The sequence below is a fragment of the Schistocerca serialis genome, chromosome 3 (genome assembly GCF_023864345.2).
Source record: "Schistocerca serialis cubense isolate TAMUIC-IGC-003099 chromosome 3, iqSchSeri2.2, whole genome shotgun sequence".
NCBI classification, from domain to species: Eukaryota; Metazoa; Arthropoda; class Insecta; order Orthoptera; family Acrididae; genus Schistocerca; species Schistocerca serialis.
Window position 1 is genome coordinate 114,163,946 of NC_064640.1, and position 23,885 is coordinate 114,187,830.

Consider the following 23,885-nt stretch of genomic DNA (forward strand, 5'->3'; position numbering starts at 1 on the left):
AAGTTGCAACTGATGAGTCAGTCACTGTTCTAACACTGGACGAGGAATGGAAAACTGCATGATCATCCACAAATACGGAACACTGCACAGGACTCCTTACTGTAGAAGGTCATACTTAAAATACTGCCCTGAGGAACACCATTCTCCTGCACAAAACTAACTCGGGACCTAAAAAACGATTTAGATAGGAAGGATGGTGTGAAAATGAGGAAATGGTCATGAAAGCCCCATTCGTGGAGCTTCCATAGAATACCGTACTGTGTCTCCAAATAGTGTCACATGCCTTGCTGATGTCAAAGAATACTCCAATACAGTGATGGTTACATAGGAAAGACTGCTGTATAGCCAACTCCAGCAGGGTCAGGATGTTAACAGTGAATCAAAATCTCTTGAATCCACACTGAGAGTGGCTAAGGTGTTGCCTGACCTCTGACCTTCACACTAAATGACTGTTAACCATTTGTTCCAGGGTCTTTCCTACACTGCTCATTAAGGCGATGTTCTAGTAACTACTGGGATAAGTTCGGTTCTTTCCTGGTTTGAAGAGAGGTATACTGCCTCTCTCGGTGAATTGGGAAAGTGACATGTCTGCCGTATAAAATTAAACAGGAAAAAAGGATTTCCTTTCAGACTCTCGGAGAAAGGGCAGTTGTAAGACTCATCAGAATTGTTGCATCTGAAGCTGCACAGTCGCGGCAGAATGCTGGAGCCTGGCTGGCACTGGCAGTAGTCATTGCAAAATGCTCTGCAATCACCTGAGTGATGTCTCCAGGTGTTGCCTGGAGACACACCTTTTACAGCACTGCTGCCACTGGTAAACAACTCTGTTTACTGGAAATCCTCCTGATGGCTTCCCATACTTTTGTAGAACAAGTAGAATGGTTGATAGAATCCAGGAACACTTGCAATGCCCTTTTCTTGCCCCCCTTAATAATGTATCAAACCTTGGCTCTCATGACTCAAAAAGCTGTGAAGTTGTCTCGTGTTGGGTGGTATTTAAACCGTCACAGTACCGCACATCTGATCCAGATTGCTGAGCAGCACTCATTGGTCCACCAAGGTTGCCTCCTAAGATGATCTGATGACTTTGGGATGGATAAGGCAGCAGTATGGTGGACTGCTCATGCCATGATGTTCCCCCATTCCTGGACACTGCCTTGGTTTTCAAACACAGCCAGCAGGCTGAACAGCATCCAGTTAGCTCTGCTGAGTGTCTATTTTGGTGGCTTCCTTTCAGGTAACGCTCCATACAGTACGTGGATCCACAGTGGAAAATGGTCACTGGAACGAAAGGCATTTGCTTCCCACCGAACACAGTCTGCAAGGGCTGGAGAGCTAAAAGAGAGGTCAATGGCATAGTATGGCCCAGTAGCAGCTCCTGAGACATGAGGTTCTCCAAAACTCGACCCCTAGGGCAAGTTGAGTTCGAGCCCCATAACACATCATGGGCATTGAAGTTTCACAGTAGGAGAAATGGGCAGGGCTGTTTGTCTATTGCATCCTGTGGAGGTAAATACGGTGAGCAGATAGTAATTAATCCTCTGACTCACAGGAACTTCAATGACTACTGACTGTAGGTCAGTAACCAAGGAAAGTTAGGACATCCTCGCAATGGAGGGCATAGTCCCATAGCACCGGGGCATCAGTGGCTTTAAAATGTGCTTCTTGTAAACACAAGCACAGGGGGTAAGCCTAGGCTAGGAGTTCCCATTCATCCACATGCGTGCTGAACCCATTCATATTCCACCGCAGTATGGGAGCCATTGATTAGGGGCCTGGACCTTCACCCTGACTCTCCAATGGGGTGGGGAACCTGCAATTGGTGGAAGTTCAGTTATGGGGCAATACAGTTGCCCTGGGCAGACTTCACTTTCCATTGTCCCCAAAGGAGACTGATTACAACCGTCAGATTGAACGACGTCGACATAGTCTGATGGTTTGCTACCTGTTTTGGCTTCCCATTTGCTTTATTTCATTGGACAGGCTTGGCAGAAACTACTGCAGAAACTGTAGAGGCAGTGATGAACTGTTTACTATACTCTGTCTTTGGGGGGCCAGGGTTCTGAAGTACCTGCAGCTTTGCAAATGCACTGGTAAACACAGGTGTTAGTGAAAACACTTGCAACATCCATTTATGTATAAGCATCAGCTGTCAGAAGAGGCTTCTTAAGGGCTGAAATGAAAGGTGTAGTGAATGCGGGAGGCTGCATGGCCTTTATAGATCTTTGTGGCCTCACTATATGGGATACACCTCATAGTTTTCAGCTTCTGTATCTTTTGTTCTTCAAGGAAGGTACTGTTGCCCCTACTCCAGAGAGGGTGACTCCTGGTGCAACTGACACTTTGGGGCAGATAAACAATCAACTCCTTTATGATTGGCCTTACCCCACAAGTAAGGATGTAGAGGCTTATCTCACTAGGGGTAAGATAGATACTGCCTACAGGAAAATTAAAGAGACCTTTGGAGATAAGAGAACCACATGTATGAACATCAAGAGCTCAGATGGAAACCCAGTTCTAAGCAAAGAAGGGAAAGTAGAAAGGTGGAAGGAGTATATAGAGGGTCTATACATGGGCGATGCACTTGAGGACAATATTATGGAAATGGAAGAGGATGTAGATGAAGATGAAGTGGGAGATACGATACTGCGTGAAGAGTTTGACAGAGCACTGAAGGACCTGAGTCGAAACAAGGCCCCCGGAGTAGACAACATTCCATTGGAACTACTGACAGCCTTGGGAGAGCCAGTCCTGACAAAACTCTACCATCTGGTGAGCAAGATGTATGAAACAGGCAAAATGCCCTCAGACTTCAAGAAGAATATAATAATTCCAATCCCAAAGAAAGCAGGTGTTGACAGATGTGAAAATTACTGAACAATCAGTTTAACAAGCCACAGCTGCAAAGTACTAACACGAATTCTTTACAGACGAATGGAAAAACTAGTAGAGGCCGACCTCGGGGAAGATCAGTTTGGATTCCGTAGAAATACTGGAACACGTGAGGCAATACTGACCTTACGACTTATCTTAGAAGAAAGATTAAGGAAAGGCAAACCTACGTTTCTAGCATTTGTAGACTTAGAGAAAGCTTTTGACAATGTTGACTGGAATACCCTCTTTCAAAGTCTAAAGGTGGCAGGGGTAAAATACAGGGAGCGAAAGGCTATTTACAACTTGTACAGAAACCAGATGGGAGTTATAAGAGTCGAGGGGCATGAAAGGGAAGCAGTGGTTGGGAAGGGAGTAAGACAGGGTTGTAGCCTCTCCCCGATGTTATTCAATCTCTATATTGAGCAAGCAATAAAGGAAACAAAAGAAAAATTTGGAGTAGGTATTAAAATCCATGGAGAAGAAATAAAAACTTTGAGGTTCGCCGATGACATTGTAATTCTGTCAGAGACAGCAAAGGACTTGGAAGAGCAGCTGAACGGAATGGATGGTGTCTTGAAGGGAGGATATAAGATGAACATCAACAAAAGCAAAACGAGGATAATGGAATGTAGTCGAGTTAAGTCGGGTGATGCTGAGGGTATTAGATTAGGAAATGAGACACTTAAAGTAGTAAAGGAGTTTTGCTATTTGGGGAGCAAAATAACTGATGATGGACGAAGTAGAGAGGATATAAAATGTAGACTGGCAATGGCAAGGAAAGCATTTCTGAAGAAGAGAAATTTGTTAACATCGAGTATAGATTTAAGTGTCAGGAAGTTATTTCTGAAAGTATTTGTATGGAGTGTAGCCATGTATGGAAGCGAAAAACGGACGGTAAATAGTTTGGACAAGAAGAGAATAGAAGCTTTTGAAATGTGGTGCTACAGAAGAATGCTGAAGATTAGATGGGTAGATCACATAACTAATGAGGAAGTATTGAATAGGTTTGGGGAGAAGTTTGTGGCACAACTTGACCAGAAGAAGGGATCGGTTGGTAGGACATGTTCTGAGGCATCAAGGGATCACCAATTTAGTATTGGAGGGCAGCGTGGAGGGTAAAAATCATAGGGGGAGACCAAGAGATGAATACACTAAGCAGATTCAGAAGGATGTAGGTTGCAGTAGGTACTGGGAGATGAAGAAGCTTGCACAGGATGGAGTAGCATGGAGAGCGGCATCAAACCAGTCTCAGGACTGAAGACCACAACAACAACAATTACCCCACAAGTGGAAAGAGTAGTGGGGGAAATAAAACCACATGCTTATGCAAAGGAAACCTGCCTTCACATGCTCTGGAAGTTTTGTGCTGTTAAAAGTAAGTATACATCAGTCTGACTTGGCCAGGTCGCTGTCCACCCATTTTATTATATTTTGCACAGCTTCCTGGGCTGAGTCAGTTTTTAATTCCTCTTTGGGAATATCTACCAATCACTGCTGGACACAACACCTTTGTTGCAGTTCAAGGTGTGGAGCTCCAGAGGAGTTTAGTTTTCCAGAGATTTGTTGCTTGTTGGGAACTAGCAGTTTCAAGCAATAGTGTTCGACTGTGTAAGCGTTTCACAGGCTTTAAGGTGCCAGCAATACCCTCTTAACCTTTTTGGATGCAGAAAGATGCCACTTCTTAAAACTGCCTTCTTTCCTCTTAACTATTAAAAACACAGTCTAACTAGCAGTATGCATTCTGTTACAAGAAACAAAAGTTGTGGAGTTAATTTCTGTGTAAGGAGGACTGGCTACATGAGCCATCTTGTTAGATTGGCTGTTGCTACTCACCAATGGTACACCCATTCCATTGGGAGTTGAGGAGTTTAAGTTTGCGGTTTTTTTTTCAGTCCCAAGAGTAGCTAGAGAACTAAGGGCCTACCCAGGCAGAGCCCTGCAAGCCTGAGTACGCCTTATGCAACTGAAGTGCGGCAGTTTCTCTAAGAGTTTGCCTGCTAATGACTGTTCACCTCACCAGTCATGCATCTCATTGGCACACAACACACCTTGAGACGGGGGACTTTTTTACAGAAGCTTTTACCATCCTGACGATTCGGGTGGTCAAGCCAAGAGCCAGATTTCCTGTAGCACACAATGTTCCACTGCTGCACCATACAGTGGTCACAAAACAATGTCTAGAGCTTAAGCGACAGATGAGTGGCAGCACTTACCAGACTCAGCTCAGGAACCCCAGGCTTGGCAAGCCATATCCAGCAAACGAATGCTGAACTCGTGAGGGCTGTTATATGAAGAAAGAAAGAGACAAACAAGACCACTTTTTAAGGTTGTCTCAAGTACTTTCTATGTACATGGCAACAGAGTTTTGCTAAGTCAAAGATGAAATACAAACTGCTTGTAGACTGAAATTACAGCAGAGATCCTGTGTTGGCATGAATATGGATTAGTTGAAGTAACACTGATGTAACATTAAAATGTAGGTGGATAACAAACAATGTGTATCAACTTACAAATGATTAATTATTACGCCAGATAATATCAAGGTCAAGAAAGCTCAGGATATAGCTTTCAAGTCAAAGAATGTAAAGGAAACAACAAACAATTATGATGCATAAAAAAGACATTAATTAGGTGCAGTCACCTGGCCATATGGTGCCCACCATGAAATGATGAGTAATAATAATAAATACTCAGAATCATACCCATTCAGTCCTCGCAACAAGCTCCTAATAAAAGGCAGTTTGCCAGTGCCTACTTCCGACCAGTAAATCCTGTGCCAGGCATGTATCTGTTGCATGTGGAACATTTTGATGCTCATTTAGTATAGGGTTTCTGTGGTGTGGTGTGGTGTGGTGTGTGTGTGTGTGTGTGTGTGTGTGTGTGTGTGTGTGTGTGTGTGTGTGTGTGTGTGTGTGTCTTTGTTTTTACCTAAATGAAAGGAAGCTCGAGGAGATAATCTACATGCTCGCAATTGCACCAATCAGCAGGAAACCAAGGTTAATGTCCACATATGATGAGTAGACCATAATTACAAAGCAACTGATGGCACTGGTATAATAATCTGGTACCAAAGTATAAACGTGATTTACTGAGCTAAATCTCCAAAGTACAACATACAAGTTTATTAACTGTTTAAATTTTTTACGAGAGTTTTGGAATTAACGTCAGACAAAAATCTTACAGGCCAAGAATCAGGAAATGAGTATACTATATTACGTACAGATGCTCTACCTATTGGTGATAAATAACTATTGTGACTTCCTTCTAGTATTAGTTTGTCTACTGAAATCATTTACAGGTTCCCCAATCCTGAGGCCTAAGTAATTTACACTATTTTAGGTTCCATAAACAGCTCTAAGACAAAAGGGTTATAGATTATTATATCTCTAATCACCCCAGATACCACTCCTCATTCTGCCTGTGTCAGATGCTATTTTATGTGGACTGTGTAAATAGAAGTGTAAGAAATAAATACATTACAAAGAAAATGTACAATTCAGTGAGATATTAAGGGAATAATTTGCTTTATTCTATCAGATGATGTATATGATCAACTTTAGACTGAAATTAAGTGTCTGTTAATACATTTATTGAAATCTATGGCACTGATGATACATATATTGTGGTGAAAAATGTGAAACTCGTGCATTTGCAGTGAATCTAGTGTAAAACATGTTACTTTCAGATCAAACACAACTGTGAGTGCCCAAATTTTAAAAACAAATAGAATGATAAACATGTCTTGTCTTTCCTGGCATATGATGATTCTGAAATGTTCTCAGATATTTAGCCAGGTGCCACCATGCAAACAGTGTGTTATTTCGACATTTCCAGGCAGTTCTAATGGCTGATCATCTTCTGTTAGAAAGCATACTTATCTGTACTCTGAAAAGTACTAAATTCTGCCCCAATGCTGATGACCCTATCCATGCCTGATTTTTAGCAGTATGGTTGAAAAAGGTGCCCTTGTTGTTTCACAGAACGCAGCAGAGAAAATGTGGCATGAAACATACTATAAACTCACAAGGGTCATTCCGCCAAAGCCAAATGTCTCCAAGGAGATGAAGAATGTGCTGAAACACCTCATAGAAGATTCTGAGACAGTCACCACAGAAAAAGGAAATTCTACAGTCTTGCTACCACTTCAAGAATGAAAGAAAAAAGTACAGCCTATTAGAGGATAATGCCTATAAGAAAGTAGATGATGATCCAACTAACTGTGTGTAGAGGAACCCAACATAACTTCTCTAGAACATTATACACGAAAAGAGTGAAAAGACTTCATCCACAAGTTGCTGCAGCTCCGAAACATTAAGCATTACCTGAAGTCCTAAAGAAGGGATTCCACTCCATACCATCGTAAGCAACACTGGCACACCAATGGTATCACCAGTGGTATCCAACGTGTTCATGGAGGCATCTGAAGAAGCAGCTCGTGAGTCAGCAATCCAAATACCCTCATGGTTTTTTCTTTCCAGTACACAGATGATATGAGACACATTCAGAAAGTAAGTGTACTGTGATCATAACAGGTTGTGGTTTTGTGTTTTTTGAGGATTGCCTACAATGTATGGTAGAAGGGATCCCATGGCCAGAAAGAAGCATTGCAGGAACACAATATTACATAAATTCGTGTTGCAATAACCAGTAGCATGAAAGACGTCAATATGAAATCCTGCCAAGTGTGAGACATGTGCCACGATACACTTCCTACTTGCGAAAGAAATAACATCTACTGAACCTTTTTTTTTTTTTTTTTTTTTTTTTTTTGCAAATCAAAACAGTTTATGGTGAAGGTGTAATTAGCAGAATGAGTGTGTTTAAGTGATATAGGGTGTTTAGTGGGGTCAGAACAAATGTACACGATGAACAGACAAGTGGAAGACCTTCAATTTTGACTGATGAGTTGATGTAAAAAATCGAAGAAACTGTTCGTGAAGACCACCAATTTACAGTGTATAAAATTTCTGCAGTGTTTCCACAGTTCACCAGAACTTTCTTATACAAGACACTGACAGACATTCTGGGATATCAGAAACTGTGTACACAAGATGGGTCCCAAAAGAGGCGGCAGCAGCAGAAGAAAAATCAGATCAATAGCGCCCGTGAGTTTCTTGAGTGACTTGAATTGAAACGTGAGAATTTTCTGAGCTCTACTGTGACTGAAGATGAAACATGGGTGGTTTGCTACACACCTGAGACAAGAAGACAGTTGTCGCAGTGTCGTCACACCAATTCACTATCTGCCAAAAAATTCAAAATCACAACTGCAGGCAAAAAAATTATGGCCTCAGTGTTTTGGAAGTGAAAAGGCATAATTTTGGTCAAATTTCTGTCTCAGGAGTAGATAATCAATGCACAACAATATTGTGAGTAGCACAACAATATTGTGAGAACCTAAAAAAACTGAAAAGGGGCGAACAAACCAAAAGGAGAGGAATGCTGATGGTGCAAGTGTGCTTCATGATTGACAATGCCCAATTTCACACAGCCTCAGTCACCAAGGTACTTTTGGACTCATTTGATTGGGGTGTTCTGTACTAGCCCCTGTATTCCCATGACTTGGCACCTTCAGATTATCATCTTTTCACCTATTCGAAGCCATACATGAGTGGGATTAAATTTTCAAATGAGGTCCTGAAGTGGGGGAGGAGCTGGCAGGAGAGTTCTTCGAGGAAGGCATAAAGAAGCTTGTGCCACAGCTCACCACATGTAGTGAGCTGGGTGGTGATTATGTAGAAAAATAGTCAACATATGTATCAACAATACCCTCTAATTTTTTTCAAATACACTTTTTCCAAATAAATATAAAAATCTAGACACTTATTTTCTGAACATGCCTTCGTAATCTGGCAACAAGATTTTTTACTACACCTGAACTTGATGTACCAAAACATCAGATTCATGAATAGAACCAACTTCTGTTTCTGGGAGTGTGAGTCAACTGTAGACCAGATGGGAAACTGAGACAGTGTTTACAGCAAACAAACACATACAGATTTGTACCTGCATACCTCCTCCTTTCATGTGCCCTCACAACGAGAAGGCAGCCTGAGCACACTAGTGTACTGAGCTTACAAAATCTCTAATCAAGAGAGTTTGGCAGTAGAATTGCAGAACTGCTAGGCAGTTTTCTCAGAGGAACAGTTCCAACCACCTTCTGAGCCAATGAGTCTTTAAACTGAAGAAAGCTAGGCCACAACTTTCAGAGGAAGAAGAGCAACAAGTTGTGACAGCATTTATACCTAACACAGTAACACATGTAGCACATCAGTGGAAATTAGAAGGATACCCTTGGAATGTAACATTAAGTGTGCATTTTGCTCACTGCTCAAGACAATATCCTCAGGAGGATCTATTGAGGATGACTTAGGACTCCCAAAACCATGAGTCTAACACAACCCTTGCTAGTGAAGGGAACGTACATAGGTCAGACTATCTGAATGGTATAGGAATGATGTGCTAAGCACATGCATCACACTGCCAACAAAGGCAACTGTCAAAAAGCACTGCAAAGGACAAAGCAGCATTATGACAGCAGCAAGCTGTTAAAACAGGCCAACACCTTACGGGATTCTATTTTAAAAGAAGCGATAGACATCTAGCTACATGATGAATGGATCAATAAAGGCAGCAGTTTGCAACAAAGTAAGGCTTGGAACTCAGCCATGGGCTCAAAGCACACTGACAATATGTGGATAGATCCACTTGTGTCATGCTAAATGAATAGCTGAGTCCATAGCATATGGATGGCCATCACATCAGCAGCACTCCATCACCAGCAGCAGTGGCACAAAGACTGAGGACTGCGGCTCATGCCCCACCTCATTACTTTTCCCTCCCTCCTTGCCAGCGTAACAATTCACAGGTACCATGGGCTCAAGATCAACAGCTGGAGAGAGAGCAGGTATCTAAGACAACATTCAATGGAAGACAGTCTGTAATCAGGACTGCTTAAGGTGGCAATAAGTCAGCTTTTCATAATATTACACCATTTGTATGACATCACCCAGATGAATACCCAAGGACATTTCAAAACATGCTTAAAAAGTTTGTGTGAAGGCAAATGAGATTGTTAACTAAGAAGCAAAACTAATGTTGAACACAGAACACCACTTACTGCATCACAAAATATGAATGGGATCAACCACCAAAGGTGCTACACTCACAACTGTACTGAGCATTTACATTGTTTCAGTCTTCCACAATTACCAAACTGTAACTCATGAGACGGTGTAAAATTATCATCATTCCTTTTGCACTGACTAACTGTACAGACACAAAATAATAATGTTTAAAAATGGGGGACTCTACAATAAAATACACAAATTATTATTGAACCATGATATCCTCACTCTCATTTTAACTAAAAATTTAAAAAAATCATGCAAAATAAATTTTATTTGTGCAAGTTCCCTGTTACCTGTCACCTTGTTTAAAATTATGATCCATAATATGTAGCTCCCAAATTTATTCACATAAGGAAATAAAATCACACAGCCTTTTGGTTTTTATTTTCAGTCTATATTATACTGCGAAATGTTAGGGCTAAGATAAATATTATTTCATGCCAGTGGTTACATGATAGATTGATAATGCTGGTCACGGAGCACTTTTTCCAATGGCAGGGCTTTCACCTCCGAGTTGTGCCAGTTAAATAGGGGTCGAGCAACTTTCTTACAGCTGACCTCTCTGGTCTCAGGGTATCATCATTCCCTCAAATCACACGTATAAGGTGAGGCATCTATTTCACTTTTTGAGATGCTAAAAATATTGATAACATATTTTCACTCTGACAGTCACCATGGTCTCGTAAAATAGGAAAAGGTGTATAACAGTAACATTTTTTAACTACTGATATGCAAGTACCAAATTAATTTTTCAAATGAAATTATGTGGTTCTTTTGGTTCCTGAACAGTAGCTTTAGATGAGTTCTGGTCCTGTTTATGCATTCCCCACACATGAGTATATTGTCATGCAGTTTTTCTATACTAAGAATAACTGCAGACCTAAAAAAATATTCACAAATTAAGAATGTCATTAAATACTTTACAAACATGTCTCCTGAGTACCAATACACTTGATCAGCCCAGACTGATTCCACTACATTTCTTCATATCTTAAGACTGGGCAATACACAATTAATCAAGTAGCTCCAATCTCAGTGAAACCTTTTATTACTGAGAGAAGAATAAAATTCTGAGTGGTGCGTACCCTGTCCACCATCGAGAACATACGGAAAACCTAATTTTATATATATTTTTGCTCTATAATTTCTCTTCAGACCTACAAAATTGTTATATTGCTTAATTATATATTTTTATTTACTTTTTGGCTGCTAATCATTATAACAACATTTGAGGCATTGTTTTAAATTATTGTGATTAGCTGTTCCTTCACCTGTGACAAAGAACAGTCCACGCAAGCTATACATAGCTGCTTGGTTTTGGTCCTTCACTCTTTCAGAAAGCTGCCAGATTGTTGTTCTCTGTATTGACATATAGCATCTAAAAAATATTTATTTTTCATTTACAAATGTAATAGTATTCTCAGATAAGGCACTTTTGCAAGAAGAATCTGTGACTCTACATAACCTTCAAAATATCCGCTAGTTTGCACGACACACAAAATTTATCAGAACAAGTAGCATCAATATCTGTTCACTGTCTTTCATTAAATGGCAACCTCATCCCATTTTCTCATCACCATCTATGGTAACTCGTAGATAATCAGAGGGAACACTGTAGTTGGAAGCTCCAGTTCATTTGCCAGTTAACCAGATTGCCTAACTAGCTATTCACCAGTCAAATTATTTCCTCTCCAACTTCCCATTGGCTCTTATAGTAATACTGGAGCAAATGGAGCAAGGAAACATCTCGCGACTTTGACTGACTTGTTGGTTAACCAGATCCAGTGACCAGCTCTAGTTACTCATTAGTTAAAGCAAAAGACATGCATTTAAATTAGCAAATGTAGACTACAAAGAATTCATCCAGTTCACCAAATTTAAGTGAAGTTCCAGCTACCAGGGATTTAATATTGTTAGTTTAAGCCAGTACCTTGATTAGCTGATCTTGCAGGAAAGGGCATTTAATGGCTCGAGTTAGGTGAGGGAATCTCAGTTAAAACCTTGCTACTGAGGTAGGTAATGTGTAAATAAGAATCACAATAGGTGGTGTTAGTATATTATCACTGAAGTACACAACTAAAAAGAAAAGTATAGCAGATTACTCCCAACTGCAAGTAATGATCACTCCTGGCCAGAAAAAAATTAGAAATTTGAGCCAACTGCAGCCAAGACCATACATGCGGCTGTGTTTGCCCTTCCAGTCACCGCAGCATTAATGATGATGCAAATATCTTCATGTGGACCTGTTGGCAAGTTGATTATCAAAAAGCAAGCATTCTAAAAGTAGTGTAACATAAGTAGCAGCAGTGTACTATGTAAAAATAAGCCTGTATTAGTGCAAAATAAAACAAAAGTGTATACTCTCCCTCGGGATATCTAAAAATAGAATTATTCTAAGTAAAGGAAATAGTAAGATAAGTAACTAATAGGAAACTCAAGAAAATTATTTCCTTGCTCAAATAGCCGGCAAACATGAAACACCCTAATAACAAACAGATTATGACCAATTAGTGTAGGCTATCTTATTGACTGGCTGTTAAAAATTTTCACTCAGAGCAGAGTTTTCTACTATCAGTACGCTGTTGATTTTTTTATATATGTAATAAGTGATTTCATCTGCACTCCCAAATATATAATAGGTATCTTGTCTCATGTTCTGCAGGAAAAGGTTACCTAGGAAACATACAGAAACACATAGTTTATAATTTTAGTCACATGGTGGAACACTTTACATATACTTTTCATCAGTCTATACAAACAGGATCACTCTCAACACAATCATGTATGTCTACAAACAAAACAATCTCTAGTGATGTGCTAATACTTTTCTGAGATCAGCAATTTTTTACTGTTCTATAATAGTTCTAACAGATTGCTACCAGTGACGACATTAGATACTGGACTGAGCCATTAGTGACAAGGATATTGGAAGGAACTAAGTTACCTTGAGAGAAAAGCTAGTCTTTTACCTATAATGAGACAGGGAGGCTATTGACAACCTAAACCAAAATAACCAAAAGCAAGGACAAAACACACACATGTTAATTGAAAATTCAAGAACTATGTCACTAGTGTACAGCTCATTTACACGTACTTATATTAAGTGGCTCAATGGTGAAGTGCCAGCCTACAAATCTGCAGTTCTTGGGTTCAATTCCTGGTCATTCCTAAGATTTTTATCTGTCACTTATCACTTATTTCACATCTGGCAAAGTTTGCTGATGCGAAAACTGCCAATTCACACTGTGATTTGGGATCCACATTAAACTGGAAATCCCCTTTAACTGGCTGGGTAAGCCAGTTCTCAACCCTAGAGGAAGGCAACAGCATACCATCAACAGGGCCATGACTAGTAAGGCACTGTAGTACTCAAAACAATTTTTGGATTGATGAAAGCTTTACCTTTTTTTATATTAACAGTATTTCTGGATATCAGACTGCAATGAAAGCTTCAGACCATTCTAAACTACAACAAATCAAATTGTCACAAAATGAAATACTAAAAAAGTAAGAAATTTAGTAATGGCTTTGAAGAGCTGCTCAAGAAAGGTGGGGTGTCATACCACAGGTGCAATAAAAGTCAAAAGACAGAAGATCAACATATTTTAAATTAAATCAAAGCAACCATGTGAAGCTTTTAACACTGGAAAGCACAGAGTTATAAATGGACTTCAAACAAACATTAGTCAAGGGAGTGAAATCATTCAGTCGGCAGCATCCCGGCCAAATTAACAACAAAAGCAAGACAAATAAACATAATTCCAAATTCTGTTTCCAAAATTATTTCACAGGTTGTAACCTGGTGGATTTTCTTAATGAGAATTTGACAAAGCTATTTGTTATTGCCACAGAATTTCTTAATACAAGTGTGTCCAAAATGACGGAGTGACCACAAGACACTAGCATTTTCAAGAATACTGGATAGACTAATCTAGAGACCCTGCAGACCTATATCACATACGCCAGGTTGTAGAACAATTCCTTAATTTTAATGTGATGACTTGACTCTTTGCTAATAATCTCCAGTGTCAAAATCAGCATAATTTTGGAAATGACAACCAAATTAAATCCAGCTTCTTCTCTATTTAAAAAAAAAAAAAGCATATAAGGCTATGTAGCAGTGCCTTCAGGTGGAAGCCATGTGTCTTAATTTACTGAATTCTTCTGATACACTTTTGCACTACACTTGATCAATGAAGTATGAACTTGGATAACATTCAATTACATGTGCTTATTGACTAAGGAATCCTTACCAAGTATAACCTAATATGCAATTATACAGGCTGTATATTAAGTAATAGTGAAAAACTGACAAGGATGGAAGTATATTCAATAACATAAGCAAAAGAAGTTCTAATGAACATCGGTCAGAAAGAAAGCTGTATACATGGTAATTACGGACATGTGGTAATGTGCCATCACTGATGTTAGTATAAAACATTTTCCAGTTAGGACGCATGTACTTGAAACGTAAAGTTTTTGATTAAGTCCTCATCTAATTGGGCTTATATTTCACCCATGACCTAACTTAACATGAAATACAATACTGCTTCAGCACATTAAACTTGTTATAATTTACACTGAAGGGATGCTTCCTAGCATCATGTCACACCACCTACTGCCCGGCATAGTGCAGCAACTTGACATGGCATGGAGTCAACAAGTCGTTGAAAGTCCCCTGCAGAAATACTGAGCCATGCTGCCTCTATAGCTGTACATAATTGCGAAAGTGTTGCTGGTGCAGAATTTTGTACACGAACTGATCTTTTGATTATGTCCCATAAATGTTCAAAAGGGTTCAGTCAAGCAATCTGGGTAGTCAAATCATTCACTCCACCAGAATGTTTTTCAAACCAACTGCAAACAATTGTAGCCTGGTAACATGGTGCACTGTTGTTTGGGAACATGAAGCCCATGAACGGCTGCAAATGGTCTTCAAAGTAGCTGAGCATAACCATTTCCAGTCAATGATTGGTTCAGCTGGTCCAAAGGACCCAGTCCATTCCACTGCCCACACCATTATGGAGCCACCACCAACTTGCACAGTGCATTGTTGACAATTTGGGTCCATGGATTCATGGGGTTTGTTCCACAATTGAAGTCTATCATCAGCTCTTACCAATGAAATAAGGACTCATTTGACCTGCCACAGTTTTCCAGTCATCCAGGGTCGAACCAATATGGTCACCAGCCCAGGAAAGGCAGTGCAGGTGATATCATGCTGTCAGCAAAGGCAATGGCATCGGTCATCTGCTGCCACAGCCCATTAATGCCAAATTTCGCCACACTGTCGTAACAGATATGTTCGTCATATCTACAACACTGATTTCTGTGGTTATATCACACAGTGTTGCTTGTCTGTTAACACTGACCACTCTCTGCAAACGCTGCTGCTCTGGATTGTTAAGCGAAGGCCGCCAGCCACTGCATTGTCCGTGGTGAGAGGTAATTCTTGAAATTTGGTATTCTCGGCAGATTCTTGATACTGGGTATCTCAGAATATTGAATTCCATTATGATTTCCAAAATGGAATTCCCCATGCGTCTAGCTTCCAATACCATTCCGCATTCAAAGTATTTTAATTCTCACCGTGTGGCCATAACCAGGTTGGAAACCTTTCCACATGAATCATCTAAGTACAAATGACTGCTTCACCAATGCATTGCCCCTTTATACCTTTTGTATGCATAGCTTGGACTGACAGTTGTCAGTAGGGTTAGGGTCCACATTGACCGAGAAGTTTTTAGAAGTCTACAGAAACCAGCTGGATATAGTGGTCCCTATAATAGCACAAAAACTTGATGAGTTGCTAGTTTAGTGTATAGGGGCCTGAAGATGGTGCCAGTGAGGCACCAAAAGTGGTAGCTAAATAAAATTATGCCTGTTGGTATCTATTTCCTTCAAGTCTTTGACTAGCCGCAGTTCCATACCATTTACACACGACGGAATTACAGAAAACCTGCTACAATTGTCGAGAGGGTCCAGGGAATGGTCTGGGGAATGTTTTTGTGGCATTTCCTGGGTGATCTCATCATTCTGGAAGGCACAATGGATCAACAAAAGTACGCATCTGTTCTTGGGGATAATGTCCATCCCCTACATGCATTTCTGTTTTTCCTCAGCACAATGACATCCACCAGCAGGACAATGAAGTGTGTCACACAGCTTGCTGTGTACATGATTGGTTTGAAGAGCACCAGGATGTGTTTACCAAATTGCAGGGTATTTTCTTTCAGACGCTTCACGCCATCTGAAGAAAAAAAAAAGGCCACCTACCACAACTCATTGGAGGTCCAACTGTGGTACTGAGATGCAAATTCCAGCCTTCAACATTGACGAACAGCAGCCACCGTGGGTGAAGGAACCATGTGTGTGCTGTGGAGGTCCATATGCAGCAACTTTCGCTGACCTGTCATTGAGGAGACACTGTTGGTAGCCCCTTAATTCATTTGGGCAGTCAGTTGTTCAATATTTGCACATCTACTTGCCTGTACACATCTCCGCAGCTGTTGTTCACTCCTGTCATCTATGGCCCACGGTGCACCGTAGATGCCTCGGCACTGGTTTTGCCATGCAAGACGTACTTTAACCACAGCGGCATGCAAACAGCTTACAAACTCTGCCATTTCAGAAATTCTTCCACCCTTGGCCTGAAAGCCAATGATCATTCCCTTTTCAATGTCAGATAAATTGCTTTTTTCTGCATTAAAACAATGACTGCTTGTTTTTACACATCCCCCTGACAAGCTTTATATATTCTTCGCTGCTAGTGCTGCCATCTGTGTGTGGTTATTGCACGCTGACATCAAAGATAGGTGGTGGTCACATTAAAGTGACTGGACCATGTAGTTTCATAAAGTTTTGAGAGGCAATTCTCTTGGTATTTAATTTTCCTGTTTGTCACATGTAAGATTTTTGTATCTTCTCTGATGTCAAAGAAACACAATATAGAGCTTCTGAAAGGTCTTCATGCTTGAGGGTGTTCCGGACAGACTGGGTGATTATAACTAAAATGCTGCTACTCACATAGGCCCAGTATCGGCAGATACCATAATGCATTAATGATTCATGCTGGTAAACTAACTAGTTCCAACTGTGCCCAACAGGTGCAAATGTGACACTGTAGAATATTTGTATGACACCATGAATACACACTATCATTTGGCAAGCAACAGCATAAGTGAACAGGAAGGCTATTATGAAGAGAAACTAGCTTATATGAATGGCAGTGCTGCACTGAGAGAGTATTGCCGATGGAAAGGTCTGAGGAAAGGCTCCATGTAAATTCAATGATATAAAGAAGATGATAATGAAATTCAAAAGCACAGTGGAGCTTGGGGTGGAACCTGGAAGAGGAAGTTTTTGACAAGGTTGCTGTTGCTGTAACTGACTGTGCAGCACATTCCCTGCATAGTGCTAGTGCTCATGAAGTGTCATGAGAACTGTCCATCCCATGGTCAAGAGTACAGAAAGTTCTGCAGTTTATTTGACACTGGGTCCCATACAATATCTAAATGGTGCAGCAAATGTTCTAAATATGTTCTTCAGTTTCTGGCATGGATCAAAGCTGATGACATGTGGCTGGGCAATATTCTGTGGAGTGACAAGGCACATTTTACACTACAGACTGCAGTGAATGCTGAATTTGGGGTACTGTTCAACTGTGTATTGCACATGAAGAACCATTGCACTTGCCATATGCAAATGGGTGGTGTGTATTCAGCGCCTTTATTCTCGGTCTGTTCTCCTTTGAAGAGAATACACCCAGAAGGCCTGTCAGGTGTGCTGTGAAATCTGAATGTTATCGAAACCTCCTTGTACAGCATGTGATTCCTGCTTCGGCAGAATGCAACTGGGTGGAAATCACGTTTTCATGCAAGATGGGGCAACACTCATGTCACTCGCACAGTGAAAGATCTGCTTATGCAGCCTTCCATGAACATATTACCTCCAGAGATTTTATAGATGCATGGCCTAAATTATAACTGATCTGAATCTGTGTGACTTTAGGCTCTGGGGATATCTAAAAAAAACATGTTTACCAGAGATATATTCGGTCTCTACCTGATCAGAACGCTAGTATACACGAACATGTTGCTCAGATTATACTGGAAGTGCCGCAGGTAACTACTGATAATGTGGTTTTACGAATGGAGCATTTCTACATCTCTGGTACTCATACTGAACAAATTATTTGAGTGGCAGCTAATAATTAAATCATTATGCCTTTCTCACTTGTTTGACCTTTTCTGCCTACATCTTGTCCCTAAATTCTTACATGATAATATTTCTACAAATCTTTTTCACATTCACAATGACAGATTTGCACCTGGTGGTCACAACTGGAACTAATTTTCTTTTTCCGATTGTAAATTGGTTTCGCTTTAAAACACCTACCAAGCTTCACTGGCTTATGATAATTACAGCTTACACTGGACCTCTGTGAGTAGCTGCACTTGATTGGTGAATTTTCCATTCCTACAAAGGTCAAAATGCTTGTGAAATATAAAGTCTCCTAACTTTAATATTGGATATAAATAATTTGCTACTTTTCCGCATTTTGCTGTGGTCCTGGATTCCTCAAAATACTTTTCTGAAAACTCTCTTTTTTTTGAAAAATCTGACTTTGTTAATGTTTAAGTCACACAAGTGTACATTACAAGAGGCATGATATCACTGCCATAGGAGATAACAGAGTGAATACAAACAAAACAACATGTCAGGGACAATGAAGATTACTGGCATTCTTACAACAATGATAGGATCATTTAGTTTCAGCACAATGATCATGAATATGATACTTCCAACCTTTCGTTTATCTTCAGAACTAAGAGTTTAAAAATCTTCACTTATTATTTGATCACCCTGGGCAACTAAATTTGAGTGATACAGGAGTTCTGCAGTAGAAACTCCATGTTTGTTGTAGTGACATGATAATTTTTTTTCCCCCTGTATGCTGGAAGCCAAGGTTACCCACTTTGTATTTCCTATATCATGTATCTCACTTTAACATGAGCACATGAAATTCATTGTGGAAAAGGCAAATGATTGGGTGGGAATTCTAGTGGAGGAGTACATCTTACAGGAGTCCAATATGACCATGCTGATTGTAATTTTGTCTTACATCCTTATCAAATTAGGCTCACAGAAGACTGAAGAGATCAGAAAAAAACCGAACAAGTTACAACTGTTTGCTAACATAAGAACATTGTAGGTTAAGTGTAAGCAAATTTAAAGTGAGGCACAAAAGAAAGAAAATTTGAGCACCCCATTTCAGTTTTGTGTGTGTACGTTTTTAAATATACCAGTAATGTCATAGAACAATTACTATCTTAGGCCCTAGTCTTGTTTTTCAGTTTATATATGAATATGCCTCATAATATAACAATTGGTTTCATGATGCACACTCAAATTGTTCTAAGAAGCCATTTTTCTGATGACTCGACATGGTTCTTTGTTGTTTGTTTAACATATATGATTATATACACAATACTGTAGAGCTAGTAACTTCTTCTTTTCTACTATCCCCCCCTCCCCCACCCCAAACACAGTTACAAATATACCGTATGTTTCATGGTCTGTCCTAGCAAATACAGAACATAACTATATAAAGAACTCAAATTTGTAGGTGAAACTAATAATAATCAAACAGAATTACAATAAAAATAGCATGAGACAGTACAACATGAAGCATATGGGAAGTATGTTTATAAGCACAACAAGTAAATTATAACAAAAACATAACAGAGGGTTGTTTAGGATCAAATAACTGTTTCAGAAATAAAGTACTTCCTTATTTATTATTTTTATGCAGTAATAATGTGGTTACCATAAAAAGGTGCGAACACCCATAAAAAGATATCTAGTTAGTGAAGATGAAAATATTAACATTTAGTTTCTAGTTGTACTGGTACTACATTACCTATCACACATATTCTACAGATGTACAATTCATACTTAAGTGTGTGGCAGAGGTCTAGATAGAGAAAATAACACAAATAAGATATGCAAGATGTGGCTGGAAAAATATAAGAATGGAAAAAAAACATAAAGATGGACCAGTTAACACAAGGAAGCTCTAACAAACTGGAAACTAGATGTCAAATTATTTGAAGGTGTTTTACAAGTACATAGCAGTAATAATTATTATTGGTTACAGCCATCAATGATATGGAACCATGCACTGTTGACACACAGTGCACTTTCACTCGTTCACAACGTCTCTGAGAGGTTTATAACCCAGATTGATGACTGAAGATATGAATTTTAAGATAAAATGCTATGTAGACCCTGTCACACGACATTAAAAAACAAATTAACGTATAAGCCTCTCACCACAAATTTTTGTGCCCATCTTTAGACGAATAAATTACTAGTACTAATAACACTGCTTATGAAAAAATGATAGGCCTACTGTCCGAGTCTTCAGAATCGTGGCGACAAACAGACGACATTTCAAAATATGAAACTCTCGAAAAATATTTAAATAGTTGCAGTTTTTCAGATGCATATATTTCATAAACAACAAATTTGTATTCACACGACTAGGAATAAATAATAGCGAATGGTCAATACAGCTACACAATTGTCCATTTAACACAACAAAGTAATACAGTACCACTAATATGGTTCGATAGTTTACGAGGCTGTAACGGAAATAAGGTGACTTTAGACAACAGTTTCGGAGGGAGCACGCGGTTAAATGCCATTACTTATGGAGTTGTTAGAAAAACAACACATAGAAATATTTGAATACATCAGACTTCTGGGGTGAAGGAAATTGGAGATGTGTAAAATAATTTTTGGCAGTGTCGTGTATTACGAACGACGGAAATGAGTCACTGAAAACTGAGGGCAGAACTTAGGCACAGTGCATCACTTGGCTAAAGTTTAATGGAAAGTACAATGTCGATAAAAATAAAGTTTTAAAACGATTAATCCGCAAGTACAAACACTGGATCAACTAGAATTCAAGGGAAAACAGTGGCAGATTGCCTAACACTGTACAAAGAATAACAAACGTACCTGAAATTCTTTTTCATAGCTCCCATCAACTTTCTGGTTATCCAGATTCTCGACGTGATTCAGAAAATTTTGTAATATAGTTCGAAGAGGAGTCCTCCCTTGATCTTTCATTTCCGCCCAGCAGAAATATTCACCTACACGAACATTCAAAACAAACACAATTCATAACACACATTTCCACTCATCACAACTAACTTTGGCGTTCTAAACCACTAAACATCTTTGACAGTTGACAGCAAACCAAAGAGTACAGACATCACTGCAGGAACCTCAGGTTTAGCATCGCAGATTGAAAGCCACAGACATACATTAATGTATGTCTGTGTTGAACAAGGAGGTAAAAATTCTACCTCCATGGTGTTGAAAAAATAGTGTATAAAAACCTATGGAGTGTGCATTCGGATGCGCAACACACAGAACAAGAATAAATGAGACGCGCCAGCGCAAGTCCCGTGTTAAAAATGGAAACATGGAACGATAGCAGCGCTCCAAGTGAAGTGGGAGATGAACTAAAGAAAAAGGTATTTTTTTTGTGCTTTTGATTTTCACCAATATAAATCTTCTGGACTTCCAAAGTTATGTTTATGGCAAGCATCAGTATAAAACAAGTTAAACGTGGATGCAAAATACTGCAGTACAGCAGTGACTTTAATTCACGTTTATCACAATACGAACGGCGTTTTTTGTAACATATACATAATATTCATTATGTAAACCTACGAAAAAAAAATCACGAATGTGAATGGAAGTATATTTCACCATCGGTACAGGCAGATTAATTCGAATAATTCATTAATTTATTAACAGAAAATTTTGCTATCCTTGTTATCTTTATATTTTTCTTGTCTTACACGAGTTCAGTGGACAGGAAGTGAAACAGCAATCTGCTTTCCTTCCTGCATGTTAAAGCTACAGATAATACGTTATTGCATTTTCCTCGAGACACATATGTAGGTGAATTAATACAATATAATCGTGGGCGCAAGTCCTAACTGCAGACAAACAATTAAGTACCTTTATTCGACACATTGTCTCTCCCACATGCCTGTTGTTAACAGCATGTGAAGCTATCTTACTGGGCATTTGCCAGTATGTGTAAATAACTTCCTCTACCATAGCTTTACAACAGTAACTGTGGTACAAATAGCAGATTTTTACGTGTGACAACCTGCTGGTGCATAGTTTTTCCAGTTGACCTTCATAGCAGCCCCAGATTTACCATATTTCCGAACCGCACCAAAAACTTGATAGTGGCACCCCCCTCCCCTCCCCACAAGCATTTGAGATACGATGTCAAAAACGCAAGAAAATCTGTTTTTCAAAAATATGTTCATTTTGTAGGGCACCTCTTTGTGAAGAGTTTAATATATAAAACACATATGTTTGAGAAAATTTAAGACATGTTATTTGGTCTTAAGTGTGCCAAAGTGGAGTACTACACCTCTTCACACAGAATACTTCTATCGCAAGTCACTGTATTCCACTCTGTGTAATTCAGGCATGTATATTTTGTAATGAAAGTCATCAAACCTATATTCAGGATAGTGGAAATTAAAGTGTCCTGTGGTGCCTCTCCTGCTCTTACTTGGCCAGTTTGACACCCTATCCCCTTAAAAAAACCTCATAATTAATATTGGATGTGATTATTTGTAACTGGGAGAGTAATAACTCTCCAGAAAATTTGCATTCTTTATTGTCTATTAGCTGATAACTTTCTCTTTTGTGTGACAAAAAATTAAATTTAGGAAACATGAAACCAATAAAGACAAGAGGCAAGCAAACAGTACACATTTTTTAAGTCATTACATCCCAAAATTTATTTCTCTGTAATCTTACTGCAGCTCAACATGGTGTGCTCTCTTTTCTATGGAAGAATCTATTAGATCACCAAAGTTTGTCAAATGCTTTGCTACATGAAAATTCAAAATGTCGTTGCCTAGTACTCAAAAAGGTGTTAACATGAGTAGCATTCAAGACTGGTGTGGTTTCTCGATTTCATCACATCTCTTTTGTCAGTGTCCGCTAGATAACCTAAATAGGCCTTCCTAATATGGCAGAAAATGTAAGACAAGCCAAATAAGCGAGGCTGTTTTGGTAGAAATGGTCACTTTTATGTTCCTGATTTACATAAATAACACAACAAAATATAATTCACGAAGTAGCAATATCAAATGCCTATTAGGCCTACTGCAAGCAAAAAGTTTTATCAGAGTGAAATTTTCACTCTGCAGCGGAGTCTGTGCTGATATGAAAATTCCTGACAGATTAAAACTGTGTGCCAGACCGAGACTCGGACTCTGGACCTCTGCCTTTTGCACATAAGTGCTCTATATCTGAGCTACCCAAACACGAATGACGACGCGTCCTCACAGCTTACTTCAACCAGTACCTCATCTAAACTTCACAGAAGATCACCTGCGAAACTTGCAGAACTAGCACTCCTGGAAGAAAGGATATTGTGGAGACATGGCGTTGCCACAGCCTGGGGGATGTTTCCAGAATCAAATTTTCACTCTGCAGCGGAATGTTTGCTGATATGAAACTTCCTGGCAGATTAAAACTATGTGACAGACGAGACTCGAACTCGGGGCGTTTGCCGTTTGTGGGCAAGTGCTCTACCATCTGAGCTACCCAGGCGTGACTCACGACCCGTCCTCATAGCTTTACTTCCGCCAGTACCTCGTCTCCTATCTTCCAAACTTCACAGAAGCTCTCCTGCGCAACTTGCAGAACTAGCTTTCCTGGAGAGCACATGTAAGTCAGGTTCGAGTCTCAGTCCGGCACACAGTTTTAATCTGCCAGGAAGTTTCATATCAGTGCACACTCCGCTACAGAGTGAAAATTTAATTCTGGAAA

At 39.5% G+C, this 23,885-nt stretch overlaps 1 protein-coding gene across 1 annotated transcript in view; it reads right to left on the bottom strand.

Moving 5' to 3' along the window:
• The window catches only part of LOC126469802 (uncharacterized), a 129,497-nt gene extending 108,247 nt beyond the window's left edge, over window positions 1–21,250 (bottom strand). Inside the window, exon 1 of the mRNA XM_050097060.1 lies at window positions 21,030–21,250. Within this exon, the coding sequence (XP_049953017.1) occupies window positions 21,030–21,140 (111 nt within the window). The 5' untranslated portion in view covers window positions 21,141–21,250. The remainder of the gene's footprint in view (window positions 1–21,029) is intronic.
• Between the last annotated feature and the right edge of the window lie 2,635 nt (window positions 21,251–23,885).